Raw genomic sequence first — 20,225 nt, 5'->3', positions numbered from 1 at the left:
AACTGACTCACCATCTCAGCCCACTGAGCCTCCAGGTATCAGTACCTGGCCTTGCACTCCCTCAGGTCTTCCCTCTGCTTGGAAAGCCTATGCTGCTAGTCCTCAGTGAGGTGCTTCTGCTGAGCCTCCTTTTCGGTCAAATCCAATTTGAACTGAGCTGTTTTGCCAACTCTTTCCCATGCTGGCTGCTTAGCTCCAAAAATTGCTTCCTATTGGAGCCCTAAGGAGACCAGGCGGGCAGGCGAGGAGTGGCGAGTAGAGGTTGGCAAGGCGCCCCTTGACGTGAGTGGCATCAAGTTGGTCACGCCCACACAGTCACATGACCACATTGCCATGCCCACCCAGCCAGTCATTAGGCAGATCATATGAGTGGTCCGCAGGATGTAAAATTATGAATTTAGTGGTCCCTGAGGTCTGAAAGGTTGGGAACCCCTTCTCTAAGATAGCTTCAGGCAAGGAACTTGGCAAGCGTCTCCTGTCCCAAAGTCGGACTCTGATGGACATTATGGCCCAATGAGAAGTCAGGAAAGAGAAAGGAGGAACTAAGCATGCAAATGGATTCTGAACCAAGCGGACCTGATCTTAGGAGACCTCAATAAAATCCACTTGTTTTAACACAGAGGCTCAATCTCCAGAGATCCTAGAATATTTCAACATGTTGGGCATATCTCTCATTGTCCTTTTGGGGATCTGGAGCACAGGTGAGTGAAGGACCACCCAGTGCAAGAACCTTCCCAAGTAATGACCCCAAGAACACAAACTTAGACAATTCTTCTTTCCCCAGGATGCAGTTCCCAGCCAACAGTCATTCAGGAATCCTCCATGTCACCTTCCCCAGGACAGACGGTCAAAATCTCTTGCTCCCTGAGTAGTGGACAAGTACAATCTTATGAGCAATCCTGGTATCAACAGAAAGAAAGAGGTCCTCCCAGATTCCTTTATTATTACTACAGTAGTGCAACCTCAGGTTCTGGAGACCTCAGCCGCTTCTCTGCCTCCAAGGAAAGCAACCAAAATAAGTGGTATTTGACCATCCGGGACATCCAGCCAGAAGACGAGGGTTATTATTACTGTGGTGTGTGGTATGGTGCTAGTAATGCTTTCCACAGTGAGACAAACCCAAGAGGAACTGAGACAAAAACCTCCAAGAGAAGAAAGAGCAACAGCGTTCAAGAGTCCGTTCGGTGATCTGAATTCTTCAAGCAACACCCCTTTTCTCTCAAGTTGAGACAGAAGCTTCAATGAAGATGGCTTCTTCTTTATGAGTAGCAGATAGAGGCTGCCCTTGATGTCAGGAACCCTGCACATTTCTCACGGACAATTCCACAAGCTACGAGTTCCGGAGGGCTTGTTTCCCTCTACACAAACCTCACGGGCTGACAAAATGAGGTTCTCCCCAACTAAGCTACTTAGCTTGCATAACTCTCCCTTCAGACAGAGAGATGGACCCATAGCAGGACCATTAACCTTCCAGAAGTTGTGAATGTTCCAACACTGGAAGTTTTTAAGAAGATGTTGGATAATCATTTATCTGAAGTGGTGTAGGGTTTCCTGCCTACGCAGGGGGTTGGACTAGAAGACTTCCAAGGTCCCTTCCAACTCTGTTATTCTATTCTATTCTATTCTATTCTATTCTATTCTATTCTATTCTATTCTATTCTATTCTATTCTATTCTATTCTACTCTACTCTACTCTACTCTACTCTACTCTACCCTACCCTACCCTACCCTACCCTACCCTACCCTACCCTACCCTATTCTATTCTTTTCTTTTCTTTTCTTCTTTCAAGCTTTCTGGATCCTCAGTGGGGAACAGCTGCAGTGACTTCTTGGAGAAGGCTCCAAGAAGAAGCTTAAAGGAAATTCTCAAAGATTCCTTCCTTAAAAAATCTTTAACGTAAATGAGGAGTTACAGGACAAAAGTAGTGCTTGACGTAGGGGATGACGGCCTCATTACGTCCTCCGACTGGTCTGGTTCTGGTTCCTGGAGCCGGGCCAAAGGCATTGATGCTCCCGAGGTAAGCCTTACCGGCCCTTCCCCCTCTCTCTCGGAGTCACTTCCGGGCATGGGGTCAGATTTGGGGGCTGGAGTCACAACACCAACTCACACTTGACTCAACCTGTGGCACAATCATTTCCTCCTGGACAACCAGCAAATATCAGAAGTACCATGAGCCAAGACAGCCAAATAGGGAACTATTACATAAATTGGTATCAACAGAAGGCTGGAGGGATTGCAAAATTCCTTCTCTAGGTTATAGTTTTCCCAGTTGCAATGTATGGCTGTGAAAGTTGGACCATGAGAAAGGCTGAGCGCCAAAGAATTGAGGCCTTTGAACTCTGGTGTTGGAGACGACTCCTGTGAATCCCTTGGACTGCAAGGCGATCCAACCGGTCAGTCCTAGAGGAGATCAACCCTGACTGCTCTTTAGAAGGCCAGATCCTAAGAGGAAACTCAAATACTTTGGCCACCTAAGGAGAAGGAAGGACTCACTGGAGAAGAGCCAGATGCTGGGAAAGATAGAGGGCAAAAGAAGAAGAAGGGGACGGCAGAGAGGGAGGTGGCTGGATGGAGTCACTGAAGCTCAGTGGCTTCTGCTGTCCTTAGAGAAAAGCTTGGTGTTTTCTTGTGGTTTTTGATCATCAAATGTTCAGCTTCAAAAAGTTCAGCTTCAAAAGTTATGTGGTTTCACAGAAGTAGACCCTTAGGAAAATCCCACCTGTCTTTGGGGACTTCACTGATAGTTCATAATTTCACAGTGCCATGATCCTGTTGTTTTCTGATCATTTCTTTGAAGAAGGAAGGAAGGAAGGTGTGTCCTGTAATGCCAGCTTTCAAATTATTTAATATTTTAATTTCAAGATGTAGAGCAGTGGTGAAATCCAAATTTTTTTACTACTGGTTCTGTGGGTGTGGCTTGGTGGGCGTGGTGTGGCTTGGCGGACGTGGCTTGGCGGGCGTGGTGTGGCTTGGCGGGCGTGGCTTGGCGGGCGTGGTGTGGCTTGGCGGGCGTGGCAGGGGAAGGATACTGCAAAATCCATTCCCTCCCCACTCTTGGGGGAAGGTTATTGCAAAATCTCCATTCCCACCCCACTCTGGGGCCAGCCAGAGGTGGTATTTGCCGGTTCTCCGAACTGCTCAAAATTTCCACTACCGGTTCTCCAGAACTGGTCAGAACCTACTGGATTTCACCCCTGATGTAGAAGAAGCTGTTTCATAGGTTGATAAATGATAGAAGATGAGAGAGAGGGCGGGAGGGAGAGAGAGAGAGATGATAAGGAAGGGAGGGAGGGAAGGAGGGAGGAAGGAAGGAAGGAAGGACGGAAGGAAGGAAAATAGAGATAGAGAGATAGAGAGATGGATGGATGGATGGATGGATGGATGGATGGATGGATGGATGGTAGACATATCCCTTACATCTATAGAAAAATATCAGATGGATTTTTAACATCTATCCATATCTAGTACATGTCAGTTTTTATTGGTATGTCATTCCTTGAAGAATTTGGTCAGCCTACTCAAGTTTCTGCCATTGAAAAAATGAGGAAAAAAAACAGACTTTTGTTATTTCTGAATACCGTCCTGTTTACCAAAATCGCTTTATAGCACCACACCTACACAGACTCCCCCTCAAAAAATCTATCCTTTACCTATGAATATAATACTGTACAACTAAATAGTAATATTCTTTATTTTTTAAAAAAAATAAATAGTGTTGGTTAAGTGGGCAGATTGTCACAAATGTTTACTTCATTTCATTATTTCCATTTTGGGTTATATATAGTCACAAATGTTTATTTGATGGGTTTTTTCTTTTAAAAAGATATTTTCTTTTCTGTTTGTCTTCTGCTAAGCAAAAGGTGCTTATTCCCCAGTGGCCATCTTTCGTATCTGGGTAGCAGTTTTCACTTCCGTTTTTCTTCTTGACTTGTGAGCATCGGAATTGATTAGAAACAGCCTTCACATCTGAGCTCCATTGGCAGCTGTGAGCCTTTTTTAAACCCTTGCCATTTTTAATCCTCTCTGTTTTATTTGAAGGAGGACCAAAGATGAAAGAACAAACGGTCCTGGGAGTCTCTTTGCTTCTGCTGCCATCCTCAGGATTTCTGCAGAGCAGGAAAAATTAAAGATGAGCATGCAAAACTATTCAGAACCATCAGAGGGGGATGTGAACCAAGCCTTGAACGTAACTGTTTGCTGCTTTATGTCCAGAGTAAGGAGTAGAAGAAGAAAGACTAGGGGCGACACAATAGCGGTGTTCCAATATCTGAGGGGCTACTACAAGGAAGAGGGAGTCAATCTATGATTACAAATGATTACATGATTACAAATGGCTGGTCCTGAGAATAGAATAGAATAGAATAGAATAGAATAGAATAGAATAGAATAGAATAGAATAGAATAGAATAGAATAGAATTTTATTGGCCTAGTGTGATTGGACACACAAGGAATTTGTTTTGGTGCATATGCTCTCAGTGTACATAAAAGAAACGAAAAAGAAAGGGGGAAAAAAGGAAAAAAAATACCTTTATCAAAGGTGCAACATTTACAACACAAATGATGGTCATAGGTTGCAATTTAACCCTTAATGATAGCAACAAAAAGTTACAGTCATGCAGTCATAAGCGGAAAGAGATTGGTGATGAAAACGATGAGAAGATTAATAGTAGTGTAGATTTAGTAAATAGTTTGACATTGTTGAGGGAATTATTTGTTTAGCAGAGTTATGGCCTTTGGGAAAAAACTGTTCTTGTGTCTAGTTGTTCTGGTGTGCAGTGCTCTGTAGCGTCGTTTTGAGGGTAGGAGTTGAAACAGTTTACGTCCAGGATGTGAGGGATCTGTAAATATTTTCACGGCCCTCTTCTTGATTCGTGCAGTATCCAGGTCTGCACCTGGATAGGCAGGTTGGTAGCAATTATTTTTTCTGCAGTTCTAATTATCCTCTGAAGTCTGTGTCTTTCTAAGCAGGGGTCAGACTTGGTCTAAGCTTGAAAGGGAAGGTCTTCAGAAGGTCTCTTTTTTGAGTAGCGTAGTCTCCCCTAGACCTTCTTTTCATTAAACTCGACATACCCAGTTATTTGGGTATGATATATCCAAATAAATTATTATTTGAGGAATCTACCTTCCTTGGAGTTCTGTTTGCTATGGGTGTATTACCTGGAACCTTAACAGACTCTGTGATACTAGGCTACTAGTCTGAAGACCTAGTCATTTATCAATCAAGATCATGTGAAGTGTTAATAGCGCTTCATAAGGCCTTGATAAGGCCCCACTTGGAATACTGCATTCAGTTTTGGTCGCCATAATATAAAAAAGGTGTGGAGACTCTAGAAAGAGTGCAGAGAAGAGCAACAAAGGTGATTTTTTTTATTATTATTATTATTTTTATTTGCATTTATATCCCGCCCTTCTCCGAAGACTCAGGGAGGCTTACACTATGTCAAGCAATAGTCTTCATCCATTTGTATATTATATACAAAGTCAACTTATTGCCCCCAACAATCTGGGTCCTCATTTTACCTACCTTATAAAGGATGGAAGGCTGAGTCAACCTTGGGCCTGGTGGGGCTTGAACCTGCAGTAATTGCAGGCAGCTGCTGTTAATAACGGACTGTCTTACCAGTCTGAGCCACAGAGGCCCTTTAGGGGACTAGAGGCTAAAAGATATGAAGAACAGTTGCAGGAACTGGGGATGTCTAGTTTAATGAAAAGAAGGACTAGGGGAGACATGACAGCAGGGTTCCAATATCTCAGGGGCTGCCCCAAAGAAGAGGGAGTCAATCTATTCTCCAAAACACCGGGAGTGGGGTGGGAATGGAGATTTTGCAGTATCCTTCCCCTGGAGTCGGGTGGGAATGGAGATTTTGCACTATCCTTCCCCTGGAGTCGGGTGGGAATGGAGATTTTGCACTATCCTTCCCCTGGAGTTGGGTGGGAATGGAGATTTTGCAGTATCCTTCCCCTGCCACGCCCACCAAGCCATGCCCACCAAGCCACACCACACCCACCAAGCCACGCCCACAGAACCGGTATTAAAAAAAATGGATTTCACCATTGCTTCCAACCCTATTATTCTATGTTCTAACCCCGCATCAGTTGACCAAATCGAAGCCCCAAAGGAGATGCAGTCATCTTCAATTTCTGATCCATGGACTAATTAGTCTCTTGCTGCGATGCTTCAGTTCCTTCCTATCTCCAACCCAACAAAGCATTCAATCATTGTTCATCAGTGATCAAGACATAAAAATATAGGTCTTACAAGAGAGAGAGGGGGGGGAGGGAGGGAGGGAGGGCGAGCAGCTAAAGTGACAAGCAGCCAACCAAATTAGGGATGAGCAGAATATCTCAGGAACCATTCAAGTAGCATCTCGTTAACATGAAGGAGGAGCAAGAAGGATATAAAAGACAAGGACACACCAGGTCATCTCCATGGTGGGTCTATTTTACTGTTCTTCTGGGCCACCAAACTTCATCGCAATGTTGTGGGCCCTTTTTCTTAGTCTCTTGGTAGCATGGTGGGAAGGTGAGATCGTGTTACGTGGAATTGCTTGCCAAGGACCGCGACTCACCAACGGAAAGCGGGTGAAACTTTTCTCTTCTTTTCTTCCAGGAGCAGCCTCACAGAGTGTGGTGTCCCAACCTCCGTCGGCCTCAGTTTCCCCAGGAAACAGGGTGAAACTGGGCTGCATCTTGGGCAGTGATATCAGTGTTGGAAGCCACAGGATATATTGGTACCAGCAGAAGCCTCCGATCTCTCCACGTTTTCTCTTGCATTTCCACACAGATTCTGATAACGGACGCGGTTCTGGAGTTCCTTCTCGATTCTCTGGTTCCAGAGAAACCTCCACCAATACTTTTTATTTAACCATTTCTGGAGTTCTGGCTGAAGACGAGGCTGATTATTACTGCGCTGTATGGCCCAGCAGCACGTTTCACAGTGGTAGCTTCTGATGGAGAAGTGAGACAAAAACTCTGCTTCCCATTTCTACGGCAGGTTGACTCTTAGTGAACGGTTGAAAATTACTGTCATACCTCAAGAGAACACACTAAAACATCCTAGTTCCCTGAGACCAGATATTCAATACATATATACATATACATATACATATACACAGGGCCGTAATAGCTCAGGCTGGTAAAGCCTGTTATTAAAAAACAGCAGCCTGCAATTACTGCAGGTTCAAGCCCGGCCCGAGGTTGACTCAGCCTTCCATCCTTTATAAGGTAGGTAAAATGAGGACCCAGATTGTTGGGGGGGGCAATAAGTTGACTTTGTAAATATACAAATAGAATGAGACTATTGCCTTATACATTGTAAGCCGCCCTGAGTCTTCGGAGAAGGGCGGGATATAAATGTAAATAAAAAATTATATATATATATACATAGGTAAAAGGTAAAGGTTCCCCTCACACATATGTGCTAGTCGTTCCCGACTCTAGGGGATGGTGCTCATCTCCATTTCATAGCCGAAGAGCCAGCATTGACCGAAGACGTCTCCATGGTCATGTGGCCGGTGTGACTCAACGCCAAAGGCACACGGAACGCTGTTTCCTTTCCACCAAAAGTGGTCCTTATTTTTCTACTTGCACTTTTTACATGCTTTCGAACTGCTAGGTTGGCAGAAGCTGGGACAAGGAACGGGAGCTCACCCCGTTACACAGCACTAGGGATTCAAACCGCTGAACTGCCGACCTTTCAATCGACAAGCTCAGCGTTTTACCCACTAAGCCACCGTGTCCCTTTTATAGATATAGATATAGATATAGATATAGATAGATATAGATGTAGGTCTTTGGTTAGAAAACAAATAGATATAGATAGATTTGCCCGTTTCATAAACTTTGGGTCTCGTCTCCTTATACCTTACTTCGATCATGTCCTTTATCAAGACCAAATAATGGGAAATGGTCCATGAAATTTTCCAGGGAAGATGAATAGCCGGTGAAGAAAAGGAAAGGAATAATCCCTCAGGTGAATAGCACCTAACGTGGTGGTAAGTAAGATGAAGTGGCAGAATTTGAAATAGGGTAGGATTTGGATTAGAATTATTAGAATTAGAATAAGAATTAGAATTATTAGAATTAGAATTAATTAGAATTAGAAGAATTAGAATTATTAGAAGAATTAAAATATTAGAAGAAATGGAATTATTAGAATTAGAAGAATTAGAATTCAGAAATGGCAGCCCAAATATGCATTTTAATCTCACGATTTAGTTCTTTTTTTAAAAAAAATATTTTTATTGTACATTTTACATCACAATTCCAATTTTGCAACAGCGATATACTGGTTGTATCAGCACCTTTTTAAAGCAAAATGTCACAGTGTAATGCATTCAATCCAAGTCACGCTGACATTCTTTATTTTAAAATAAACAAATAGGGAGAAAGTAAGCAGATTGGCTTGTACATAATTACAAATGTTGTTTGGACGAGTTTTTCTTTTTAAGAAGATCTCTCCTTTTTTTTTCTCTTTTTTTTTCTTTTTCTTAAATAAAGATGTTTATTCTCTAGTGACCATTTTTAGCATCTGGGTAGCAAAAGACGTTCTCGCTCCTGTTATTCTTCTTAAATGATTTGTGAACATGACAAAAATGATTAGAAACAGCCTTCACATCTGAGCTCTACTGGCAGTCGCCGCAGTGGTGGGTTTCAAATTTTTTTTTACTACCGGTTCTGTGGGTGTGGCTTGGTGGGTGTGGCAGGGGAAGGATACTGTAAAATCTCCATTCCCTCCCCACTCTGGGGAAGGATACTGTAAAATCTCCATTCCCTCCCCACTCAGGAGGAGGATACTGTAAAATCTCCATTTCAACCCCACTCCGGGGGAAGGATACTGTAAAATCTCCATTCCCACCCCACTCAGGAGGAGGATACTGTAAAATTTCCATTCCCTCCCCACTCCAGGGAAGGATACTGTAAAATCTCCATTCCCTCCCCACTCTGGGGAAGGATACTGTAAAATCTCCATTCCCTCCCCATTCAGGAGGAGGATACTGTAAAATCTCCATTCCCTCCCCACTCCGGGGGAAGGATACTGTAAAATCTCCATTCCCTCCCCACTCTGGGGAAGGATACTGTAAAATCTCCATTCCCACCCACTCAGGAGAAGGATACTGTAAAATCTCCATTCCCACCCCACTCCGTGGGAAGATACTGTAAAATCTCCATTCCCACCCCAATCAGGAGAAGGATACTGTAAAATCTCCAATCCCTCCCCACTCTGGGGAAGGATACTGTAAAATCTCCATTCCCACCCACTCAGGAGAAGGATACTGTAAAATTTATTTATTTTTATTTATTTATTTATTTATTTTATTAGATTTCTAGACCGCCCTTCTCCCGAAGGACCCAGGGCGGTGTACAGCCAAGATAAAAATAAACAATGTACAATTAAAAATAAATTTAAAAACTTATTATACGATTTGGCCGGAAGATTAAAATATTTAAAAATCTAAAAACCCCAATTTAAAACTTAAATAGAATTTAAATTCGAAATCTAGACAATTTAAGAAAGCCCCGCGCGAACAAACAAATATGTTTGTCTCCATTCCCTCCCCACTCTGGGGGAAGAATACTGTAAAATCTCCATTCCCACCCACTCCAGGAGAAGGTCACTGCAAAATCCCCATTTCCTCCCGATCAGCTGGGACTCGGGAGGCAGAGAATAGATGGGGGCAAGGCCAGTCAGAATTCTCCGAACTACTCAAAATTTCCGCTACCGGTTCTCCAGAACTGGTCAGAACCTGCTGAAACCCCACCTCTGCAGTCGCGCTCCCTTTTCTAATCCTCTGTTTTATTTGGAGAAGACAGATGGAAAACCAAACTGCCTTTGGCATCTCTTTTGTTCTGCTGCCATCTTCAGGATTTCCCCCAGAGCAGGTTGGTTGAGGAAAAAGGCAGTTGGAAATTTAAGATACACGTGCAACATCACTCACTACCACCAGAGGGGGATGTGACACAAGATTTGAGCATCAGACTTGATGCTGTGATACCCAGATTATGACTGAAAAAAAACAACAGAAAAACCCAATTGTGCCAGCAGATGGTGAACTAAGCCAAGAAGATACCAACTCAAGACGTGTTCAGTGCTCAAGAAGCTGCTGGTATATTGTGGTTCTAAAGAGGAATTACTGGGTCTGTCATTTGTAGTTCTGTAACTGTCTGGTTTGGTACAGCCACCAAATAGCTCAGGTTTTATTTTTTTAATTTAGCTCTTTTCACATTAGTTTAACATTAATAATCAAAATCTGACTTTGAGCAGAAACCAATCAATGTTTTGAAAAGAAATCATAAGGTAAAGGTAAAGGTTCCCCTCGCACATACGTGCTAGTCATTCCCGACTCTAGGGGGCGGTACTCAACTCCGTTTCAAAGCCGAAGAGCCAGCGCTGTCCGAAGACGTCTCCGTGGTCATGTGGCCGGCATGACTCAACGCCAAAGGTGCACAGAACCCATTTCCCTTCCCACCAAAGGTGGTCCCTATTTTTTCTACTTGCTTTTTTTTTAACGTACTTTCGAACTGCTAGGTTGGCAGAAGCTGGGACGAGTCACAGGAACTCACCCCATTACACGGCAGCACTAGGGATTCGAACCACTAAACTGCCGACCTTTCGAACAATAAACTCAGTGTCTTAGCCACTGAGCCACCTTTTGTCCCTTATATTGTATTACATTATATTCACATTAGTTTAACATTAATCATCAACATCTCACTTTGAGTAGAAACCAATCAATGTTTTGAAATGAAATCATAATCCAAGTCTAATCACTGGCGTTTCCATATTACTGAACTTTTTGTGTGGTGTTCAGGTGAGAATAGTGTTTAGTTGTTGTTGTTTTTAACAATTCATTGGAATTTGCAAATTTCTTTTTGCTAAAGTCTGTTGTGTTGTTGTTCGGGAACTATTGTTGTTCCAGAGATTGATTGATTGATTGATTGATTGATTGATAGATAGATAGATAGATAGATAGATAGATAGATAGATTGATTTCATATATAGTCCTGCCTATGATAGATAGATAGATAGATAGATAGATAGATAGATAGATAGATAGATAGATAGATAGATAGATAGATAGATTTATTTTTATTTATTTTATTTATTTTATTAAATTTTTATACCGCCCTTCTCCCGAAGGACTCAGGGCGGTGTACAGCCAAAGTAAAAACAAAGATATATACAGTTTAAAACAACAATTAAAAAGAGCAAATTTTAAAGGCCGATTATTAAAATTTAAATTAAAAAGTTAAAAAATATTAAAACCCCAATTAAAATACATCACTAAATTATGCCAGTCCCGCTTTAATGAATAAATATGTTTTGAGCTCACGACGGAAGGTCCGAAGATCGGGCACTTGACGCAGACCGGGGGGAAGTTCATTCCAGAGCGTCACTGCCCCCACAGAAGGCCCTACTCCTGGGGCCGCCAGCCGACACTGTTTGGCGGACGGCACCCTGAGGAGACCCTCTCTCTGTGAGCGTCTGGTCGGTGGGAGGCAAAAGGTAACAGCAGGCGGTCTCGTAAGTACCGGGTCCTAAGCCATGGGCGCTTTAAAGATAGTTACCAAAATCTTGAAGCGCACCCGAAAGACCACAGGAAGCCAGTGCAAGCTACAGAGCAGCGGTGTCACGTAGCCACGGCTCCCGTTACTACTAGCGCAGCCGCATTCTGGACTAACTGCAGCCTCCGGGTGCACCTCAAGGGCAGCCCCATGTAGAGAGCATTGCAATAATCCAGCCTAGACGTAACCAGGCGTGAGTGACGTGCATAAGGCATCCCGATCAAGGAAGGGGCGCAACTGGCGAACCAGGCGAACCTGGTAAAAGGCCCTCCTGGCGGCCGCCAGGTGTTCATCAAAAGACAGCCGTCCGTCCAGGAGGACACCCAAGTTGCGAACCGCCTCCTTTGGGGCCACTAACTCGCCCCCAACAGTCAGCTGCGGATGCAGCTGACTGTACCGGGATGCCGGCATCCACAGCCACTCCGTCTTGGAGGGATTGAGCTTGAGTCTGTTTCTCCCCATCCAGACCCGTACAGCTTCCAGGCACCGGGACAGCACTTCGACCGCTTCGTTGGGGTGGTCCGGGGTGGAAAAGTACAGCTGAGTATCATCAGCGTACAGATGATAACTCACCCCGAAACCACTGATGACCTCACCCAGCGGCTTCATATAGATGTTGAACAGGGTGGGCGAGAGAATCGACCCCTGAGGCACCCCACAAGTGAGGCGCCTCGGGGACGACCTCTGCCCCCCTGTCAACACCGTCTGCGACCGGTCAGAGAGATAGGAGGAGAACCACCGATAAACGGTGCCCCCCACTCCCAATCCCTCCAACCGGCGCAGCAGGATACCATGGTCGATGGTATCGAAAGCCGCTGAGAGATCTAATAGGACCAAGGCAGAGGAGCAACCCCTGTCCCTGGCCCTCCAGAGGTCATCCACCAACGCGACCAAAGCCGTCTCCGTGCTATAACCGGGTCGGAAGCCGGACTGGAACGGGTCCAGATAGACAGTTTCCTCCAGGTGCCGGGGGAGCTGCCATGCAACCACACTCTCAACAACCTTCGCCACAAAGCGAAGGTTGGAGACTGGACGATAATTACTCAAAATAGCTGGGTCAGGAAGGCTTCTTGAGGAGAGGTCTCACCACCGCCTCTTACAAGGCGCTCTGGAAAACCCCTTCCATCAAAGAAGCATTTATAATCCCCTGGAGCCAGCCTCGTGTCACTTCCTGAGCAGCCAGCACTAACCAGGAAGGGCACGGGTCCAGTAAACATGTAGTTGCATGTAACCTCCCCAGCAACCTGTCCATGTCCTCGGGAGCCACAGAATCAAACTCATCCCAAATAACCTCAACAAGACGCGTCTCTGTCGTCCCGGCTGGATCATCGCAATCTTGGTCCAAACTATCCCAAGCTGAACGATTTTATCGTATAGATAACCGTTAAACTCCTCAGCTCGTCCTGCAGGGTCATCCCGTCCCTCTTGATGAAGGAGGGAACGGGTCACCAAACAGGGCGGCCGGGCGGTTATCTGCCGATGCAATGAGGGTGGAAGCGTGAGGCGCCTCCTCATTGCCACTAGGTAGGTCCTAGTAAAGGACCTCACTAGTGTCCGATCAGCCTCGGAACAGCTAGACCTCCAAACACTCTCTAGGCGTCTTCTCCGCGTTTCATCTCTCTCAGCTCCTCGGAAAACCAGGGAGCCAATTGAGATCTACGCCGGGTCAGAGGTCGCAAAGGCGACACGGTCCAAAGCCCCAGCCGCAGCCGTTCCCAGGCCGCAACCAGTTCTTCAGTCGTGCCGTGGGTAAGATCCTCAGGAAGCGGCCCAAGCTCCGTCAGGAACCTCTCCGGGTCCATCAGGCGCCTGGGACGGAACCAACGCATTGGCTCCGTCCCCCTCCGGTGGTGAGCGGCGGTCTGAAAGTCTAGGCGAAGAAGAAAATGATCTGACCATGACACCGGTTCTTTCACTAAATCTCCTAAATCCAGATCATTTACCCACTGACCAGAGATAAAAATCAAGTCTAGCGCCTCCCCAATGTGTGTAGGGCCATCAGTTACTTGAATCAGGTCCAAGGCCGTCATGGAGGCCTGGAACTCCTGAACCACCGTCGGCGACAAGCCGGCAGATGGCAGGTTGAAATCCCCAAGACCAGTAGTCTGGGGATCTCCACCGCCACGCCAGCAAGCAGTTCAGGTAGGGCTGTAGTCACGCAGCAAGGAGCCAGGTGCGTGATCAACAGCCCCATCTGATTCCGGTGGCCCACTTCACAAGGAGGATTCACAGCCAGCTATCTGAGGAACAGTGGACTCCCTCGGCTCCAGATTTTCTTTAATCACAACCGTCACCCCCCCCTACCCTGGGTCCTCGGGTGGTGGAATGCACGGAAACCGGAGGGCACAGTTCGACCAGGGGTACACCCCCTTCTGTGCCCAACCAGGTCTCCGTAATGCCCATAAGGTCCGCGGACTCCCTCTGAATAAGATCACAAATCAGGGGAGCCTTGTTAACCACGGACCGGGCATTGCAAAGCATCAGCCTAAGACCCAAGCTCTGAGGGTCTTGACCATCCGGGGAACGAGTGAGGACTGGGGGGCCGGAGCACGTGATCGCTTTTAAACATCGAACACGTGCTCCCAAAGAGCGATACGGGCCCCTGCCTCCGCCATATCTGCCCCTCCCACTCACCGTACAGATGGAATAATGTTCTCCGCTCTGTACAATCCCCTCCCGCCCCGTCTTCGGACCAAGTGAAATAGTGTCGTGAGCCCGCGTTGGGACTGGACATACCCTCCCCGACGGGTCACTCCCCCTACCCGTCAATCCCCTCCCCCCCTTTAAAAGCCCCTTATTAAAAAACCTATTAAAAAACCCCCAGAGATTCTTCTTCGAGGCATAGATAGATAGATATAGATATAGATATATAGATATAGATAGATATATAGATATATATAGATATATAGATATATAGATATATAGATATAGATATATAGATATATAGAAGCACGAAGCTGAAGCCTGAAGATGACGAATGAGACTTCATCGAAACGTCGCCAAGACACTTCCAATTTTACGCGGGAGAAAACCCGAATAACCAAAGACCTACATAGATATATAGATATATATAATGGGCAGGACAAGAAATAATGGTTGGAAACTAACCAAAGAAGAAACCTGGAATTAAGGAGAAAGTTCCTAATAGTGAGGACAATTAACCAGTGGAACAGCTTGCCTCCCGATCAGCTGGGACTCGGGAGGCAGAGAATAGATGGGGGCAGGGCCAGTCAGAATTCTCCGAACTACTCAAAATTTCCGCTACCGGTTCTCCAGAACTGGTCAGAACCTGCTGAAACCCCACCTCTGCAGTCGCGCCCCCTTTTCTAATCCTCTGTTTTATTTGGAGAAGACAGATGGAAAACCAAGCTGCCTTTGGCATCTCTTTTGTTCTGCTGCCATCTTCAGGATTTCCCCCAGAGCAGGTTGGTTGCGGAAAAAGGCAGTTGGAAATTTAAGATACACGTGCAACATCACTCACTACCACCAGAGGGGGATGTGACACAAGATTTGAGCATCAGACTTGATGCTGTTATACCCAGATTATGACTGAAAAAAAACAACAGAAAAACCCAATTGTGCCAGCAGATGGTGAACTAAGCCAAGAAGATACCAACTCAAGACGTGTTCAGTGCTCAAGAAGCTGCTGGTATATTGTGATTCTAAAGAGGAATTACTGGGTCTGTCATTTGTAGTTCTGTAACTGTCTGGTTTGGTACAGCCACCAAATAGCTCAGGTTTTATTTTTTTAATTTAGCTCTTTTCACATTAGTTTAACATTAATCATCAAAATCTGACTTTGAGCAGAAACCAATCAATGTTTTGAAAAGAAATCATAAGGTAAAGGTAAAGGTTCCCCTCGCACATACGTGCTAGTCATTCCCGACTCTAGGGGGCGGTACTCAACTCCGTTTCAAAGCCGAAGAGCCAGCGCGGTCCGAAGACGTCTCTGTGGTCATGTGGCCGGCATGACTCAACGCCAAAGGTGCACAGAACCCATTTCCCTTCCCACCAAAGGTGGTCCCTATTTTTTCTACTTGCTTTTTTTTTTACGTACTTTCGAACTGCTAGGTTGGCAGAAGCTGGGACGAGTCACAGGAGCTCACCCCATTACACGGCAGCACTAGGGATTCGAACCACTAAACTGCCGACCTTTTGAACGATAAACTCAGTGTCTTAGCCACTGAGCCACCTTTTGTCCCTTATATTGTATTACATTATATTCACATTAGTTTAACATTAATCATCAAAATCTCACTTTGAGTAGAAACCAATCAATGTTTTGGAATGAAATCATAATCCAAGTCTAATCACTGGCGTTTCCATATTACTGAACTTTTTGTGTGGTGTTCAGGTGAGAATAGTGTTTAGTTGTTGCTGTTTTTAACAATTCATTGGAATTTGCAAATTTCTTTTTGCTAAAGTCTGTTGTGTTGTTGTTCGGGAACTATTGTTGTTCCAGAGATTGATTGATTGATTGATAGATAGATAGATAGATAGATAGATAGATAGATTTCATATATAGTCCTGCCTATATATACACACACACACACACACACACACACACACACATATATATATATATGTTTTCTGAGGTTTTCGCGGGTGTTTGTATGTAGGACTTTGGTTATTCGGGTTTTCTCCCACGTAAAATTGGAAGTGTCTTGGCGATGTTTTGACGAAGTCTCATTCGTCATCTTCAGGCTTCAGCTTCGTGCTTCTGGGAGCAATGTGTGATTGCAGCAGTTAAAAAGGAAGAAACAGCTGCAATCACACATTGCTCCCAGAAGCACGAAGCTGAAGCCTGAAGGTGACGAATGAGACTTCGTCGAAACGTCGCCAAGACACTTCCAATTTTACGCAGGAGAAAACCCGAATAACCAAAGTCCTACATATTGTCCTATATATATATAGGACAATTAACCAGTGGAACAGCTTGCCTCCAGAAATCATGGGCGCTCCATCACTGGAGTTTTTTAAGAAGAAACTAGACAAACACTTATCTGAAATAGTATAGGTTCTCCTGCTTGAGCAGGGAGCTGGACTAGAAGACCTCTAAGGTACCTTCCACCTCTCTTCTCTTCTGTTCTGTTGTTCTGTTCTGTTGTTCTATTCTGTTCTGTTCTATTCTATTAATATATAAAATCTTAATAGAATTGTTGTAAATATTAGCAAATATAATCAGATCAAGCTGAATTGATTGGTCTTCCACCAAATCAGTAAATTAGCACCCCTCCAAAGAAAATCCTCTTTGGGTTATTGTATATTGTAAAAATGGTGGAATTCTCTCGACTTTTCTTTCCAGAAGTAATGGTACAAATATGGAAAACCTCTAATTTCCTGCCCTGAGCTGAACTTTAGATCTATGGCTTAACGAATCTCCTCTGGTTTTGGTTTTAACAATGAATGTTGAACTCTAAGGAAATCTCAAAAGTGCTTTTTTTTTTTCCCCAAAGAGGCAACTGGACTTTCCGGTTTTCCTTTGAAGATGTTTCGCTTCTCATCCCAGAAGTTTCTTCAGCTCCTTTTGGAACCACCATGACCTGGATGGCTGAGAACCTCCATAGACATCTAAGGAAACCTATTTCAGCGTGTGGGGGTGCCCTAATAACGATCCAACATCCCCCAGCTTTTTCTTTGCAGCCACCAACTGTACATCACTGACAGATGTTATGAACGTCACTCCTTCCCCACCTGAGGCCAGTTGGACGGAAAATGCAAAGTCATGTGGTAGGAAAAACCGTTCTCTGCGGTTTCCGAAAATGCCAGATGCATTTGAGGAATGTTTGTTGCTGGTTACCAGATGCCTTCAGAAGCGGAGAAGGGACTACTGAATCTTCTTGCGTACGGATTGGGCTTTGATGTGATTGCATCGGGTCACATAGCTTTCCCCTCCTCTTCTTCCTCCTCCACCTCCTCCTCCTCCTCCTCCTCCTCCTCCTCCTGTGGTGGTTTTCATGGAAGTCTTGTGGATCTTCTGGATGGCTAGGAAATAGAGCTGGTTGGCCATATGGAAGCCATTTTGAATATCTCTTCTGTAATGGATATCTTAACAATGTGAAGCAAAGGGGGCAGGAATACAAACAGGTTGCCCCCCTCTCTCTTTTTTTTTAAAGCCATTTATTTTTAGGTTCGATGCCTTTCAGGTAAATCATGAGTGAAGCCCTGCCGAGATTTATCGATGATTTAATTGGATTTACCACAAAACGTCACACAACGTTCCTGCTTAGGAGCCTACGTTTAGCATTGTACCTGGATTTTGATTGGTTTCTGTTTCTATTCCTCAAATTGGCCGTTTTCTGTGGTCACTAAATATGCCTTCATATTCAAACAGCAGTTTCAGGGCAATTTTCTTTATTTATTTTTTCTTCCCTAAAGCTTTATCATACTTCTGGATATATCGGGCCTCCCTTGATCTTTCTAAAAAAATCTCTCATTTGTGGATATCGCCATTTTGGAGATAAAAGAACTCGCCTTTGGAAAAAGGAGAAGAATCAAGCTCTAAATGGATTATAATTTTTTCCCAATCAAGAAGACAAGACCTGTTCTAGAAACAACTATTTCCCTGCGTCAAAAGAGAATTGTGTTGTGTTTGTGGATTAACGTCCAGGAATCTATTCAACATGTCCACTATTTCAACAACAAAAAATGGTTTTCATATGTAAGTTCCACAGAACAAAATGGATGGTTTTTATTTCGATGTCTTCTCCTCTGCTTCTACCATTGATTTGTCAAAGATGCCATAAAGCAAGCCCTTCTTTTTGGTAAAATATTTGGAATGGTACTGGATGATACAAGACAGGTAGATGAGGGTACCTTAATTCTCCTGATTCAACACATCCAAGAAAATTCATGGTGGACCTGGAATTCAGGTAGGAAGGGAAATAGTTTCCCAATGGCTTTAATATTTCTTCCGTGGTTATGACTAATTGTTACCGTCTAAATTATTCACCTGTGAGGATATTTAAGAAACCAGCGACATCATTCCTAAAATCAATTGCTATTCAGCAAATATTTGAGAATGGAAGAGCCATGTTAATGATAGGTTGAAGAGAGTGTGGAATTTGTGGACATTCGTGGAAGTACTTTATTATACAGTATTATTGTATGACCATTACCTGCTGGATGGCAGAGGGACTTGGGTGACAGACACTCTAAAATGCAGACATAATTGTTTTCCAAATGTTTCTGGGTCAGATGATGATGTGATGATGATGATATGATGAAGATGTTATCTATTCAGTCATGTCCAACTTTTGGTGATTCTATGGGCCAGGTCTCTGCACATCATCCAATCTTGTACTTAGTGTTGTACAAAGAACTCTCAACTAGATGAAATAATGTACAAATTTTTGATTCAATGACCGAAATATTTGAAAATGGGAGAGCAGGGTTGATGATGGGTTGAAAGGAATGTGAAATTTGTGGAATTTTTACTTGGAAACTGCTTCTGGACTTTTTGCTTGAGGTGGAAAGAAATAAAACTTTGATTCTAGTTATTTTCCCAAATTTTGCATTTATATTATATTTTGATTCACTAATAAAAATTTTGAACAAAAAAAAATGGCAAAGTCCATATTCCCTACAAAGTGAGACTTATTAAAAAAAATAAAATCCAAGATCCAAGAAAAGAACATAATTGCTTTAGTTGGAAACCACTTCTGGACTTTTTGCTTGAGGTGGAAAGAAATAAAACTTTGATTGTGGGATTTTCTGATTAGACAGCTTTGTTGTTATAGAAATGGCTGGTTTATATTATTATGTAAATAAATAAAAGTTGAGGTTTGATGTTATTAATCTAATACACCAAAGGGAATTGGAAGTCAGTGCTTTTTTCCTTCTTTTTCTCTCTTGCCCTACACTTTTATCTTCCCTTTTTCATTGTGCTTATATTATATTTATATTATATTTTGATAAACTAATAAAAATTTTGAACTAAAAAAATGGCAAGGTCCATATTCCCTACAAAGTGAGACTTATAAAAAAATAAAATCCAAGATCAGAAAGCAGAAGTAAAGTACTACAGGAAATATTTTTGTATGGCCATTACTCACTGTGTGTATATCTTTGGCGGTGGAACAGGGCTGACAGTCACAGGTAAGTCTCTTTAAAATGCCAATACAATTGTTTTCCAACTGTTTTTTATTTTAATTTGTGGTGTTGTTTTTTTCTCACCTAACAGTCTCTGTCTCAAATGAAGCATCTTCGATATACCTTAGCAGGTCACATTTTAAAAAAAATGCTTCAGTTTTCTCTTTCATGTTATATAAAGAACTCTCAAATAGATGAAATAACATAAGGAATTTGGATTCAATGACTGAAATATTTGAGAATAGGAGAGAGCAGGGTTGATGATGGGTTGAAAAGAATGTGGAATTTGTGGAATTTCATGAAAACAGATTACATTTTGAGCAGAGTGTTCCTTGTCTTTTTCCTTGGTAGGAAAAATTGCAAAGACCTTTAGCAGAATATGCTACCTAGATGCCTGCTAGTTCATAAAAATGTGCAAATATAATTGTGTCTTCCAAATGGGTAAGCTTTGCAAAGCGAATCATGGCTTTGAAAAAAGAACTTAGGAGAAGCTAGCGTGATCCAACTCAAAACGGCAAAGTCGCAAAAGTTGATGGAGTTAGCAGCGATAGCTAAATTGAGCGCTCC

At 43.6% G+C, this 20,225-nt stretch overlaps 2 protein-coding genes across 4 annotated transcripts in view; both read left to right on the top strand.

Moving 5' to 3' along the window:
• LOC131185852 (immunoglobulin lambda-1 light chain-like) overlaps nt 1-20,225 on the top strand; it is a 62,716-nt gene that overhangs the window by 20,307 nt on the left and 22,184 nt on the right. The gene's annotated exons all lie outside the window — the stretch shown is intronic.
• LOC131185889 (immunoglobulin lambda-1 light chain-like) overlaps nt 1-20,225 on the top strand; it is a 46,676-nt gene that overhangs the window by 10,752 nt on the left and 15,699 nt on the right. For 2 of the 3 annotated variants that reach the window (XM_058158868.1, XM_058158869.1), the window contains exon 3: nt 19,631-19,664. The exons of the other annotated variant lie outside the window; for it this stretch is intronic. In XM_058158868.1, coding sequence (XP_058014851.1) covers nt 19,631-19,664 — 34 coding nt within the window. The remainder of the gene's footprint in view (nt 1-19,630; nt 19,665-20,225) is intronic. 3 annotated transcript variants of the gene reach the window in all.

This window comes from Ahaetulla prasina, chromosome 15 (assembly GCF_028640845.1).
Source record: "Ahaetulla prasina isolate Xishuangbanna chromosome 15, ASM2864084v1, whole genome shotgun sequence".
Taxonomy (NCBI): domain Eukaryota; kingdom Metazoa; phylum Chordata; class Lepidosauria; order Squamata; family Colubridae; genus Ahaetulla; species Ahaetulla prasina.
The sequence above is the reverse complement of the archived record's forward strand: the minus strand, read 5'-3'. Positions and strand labels throughout refer to the sequence as shown.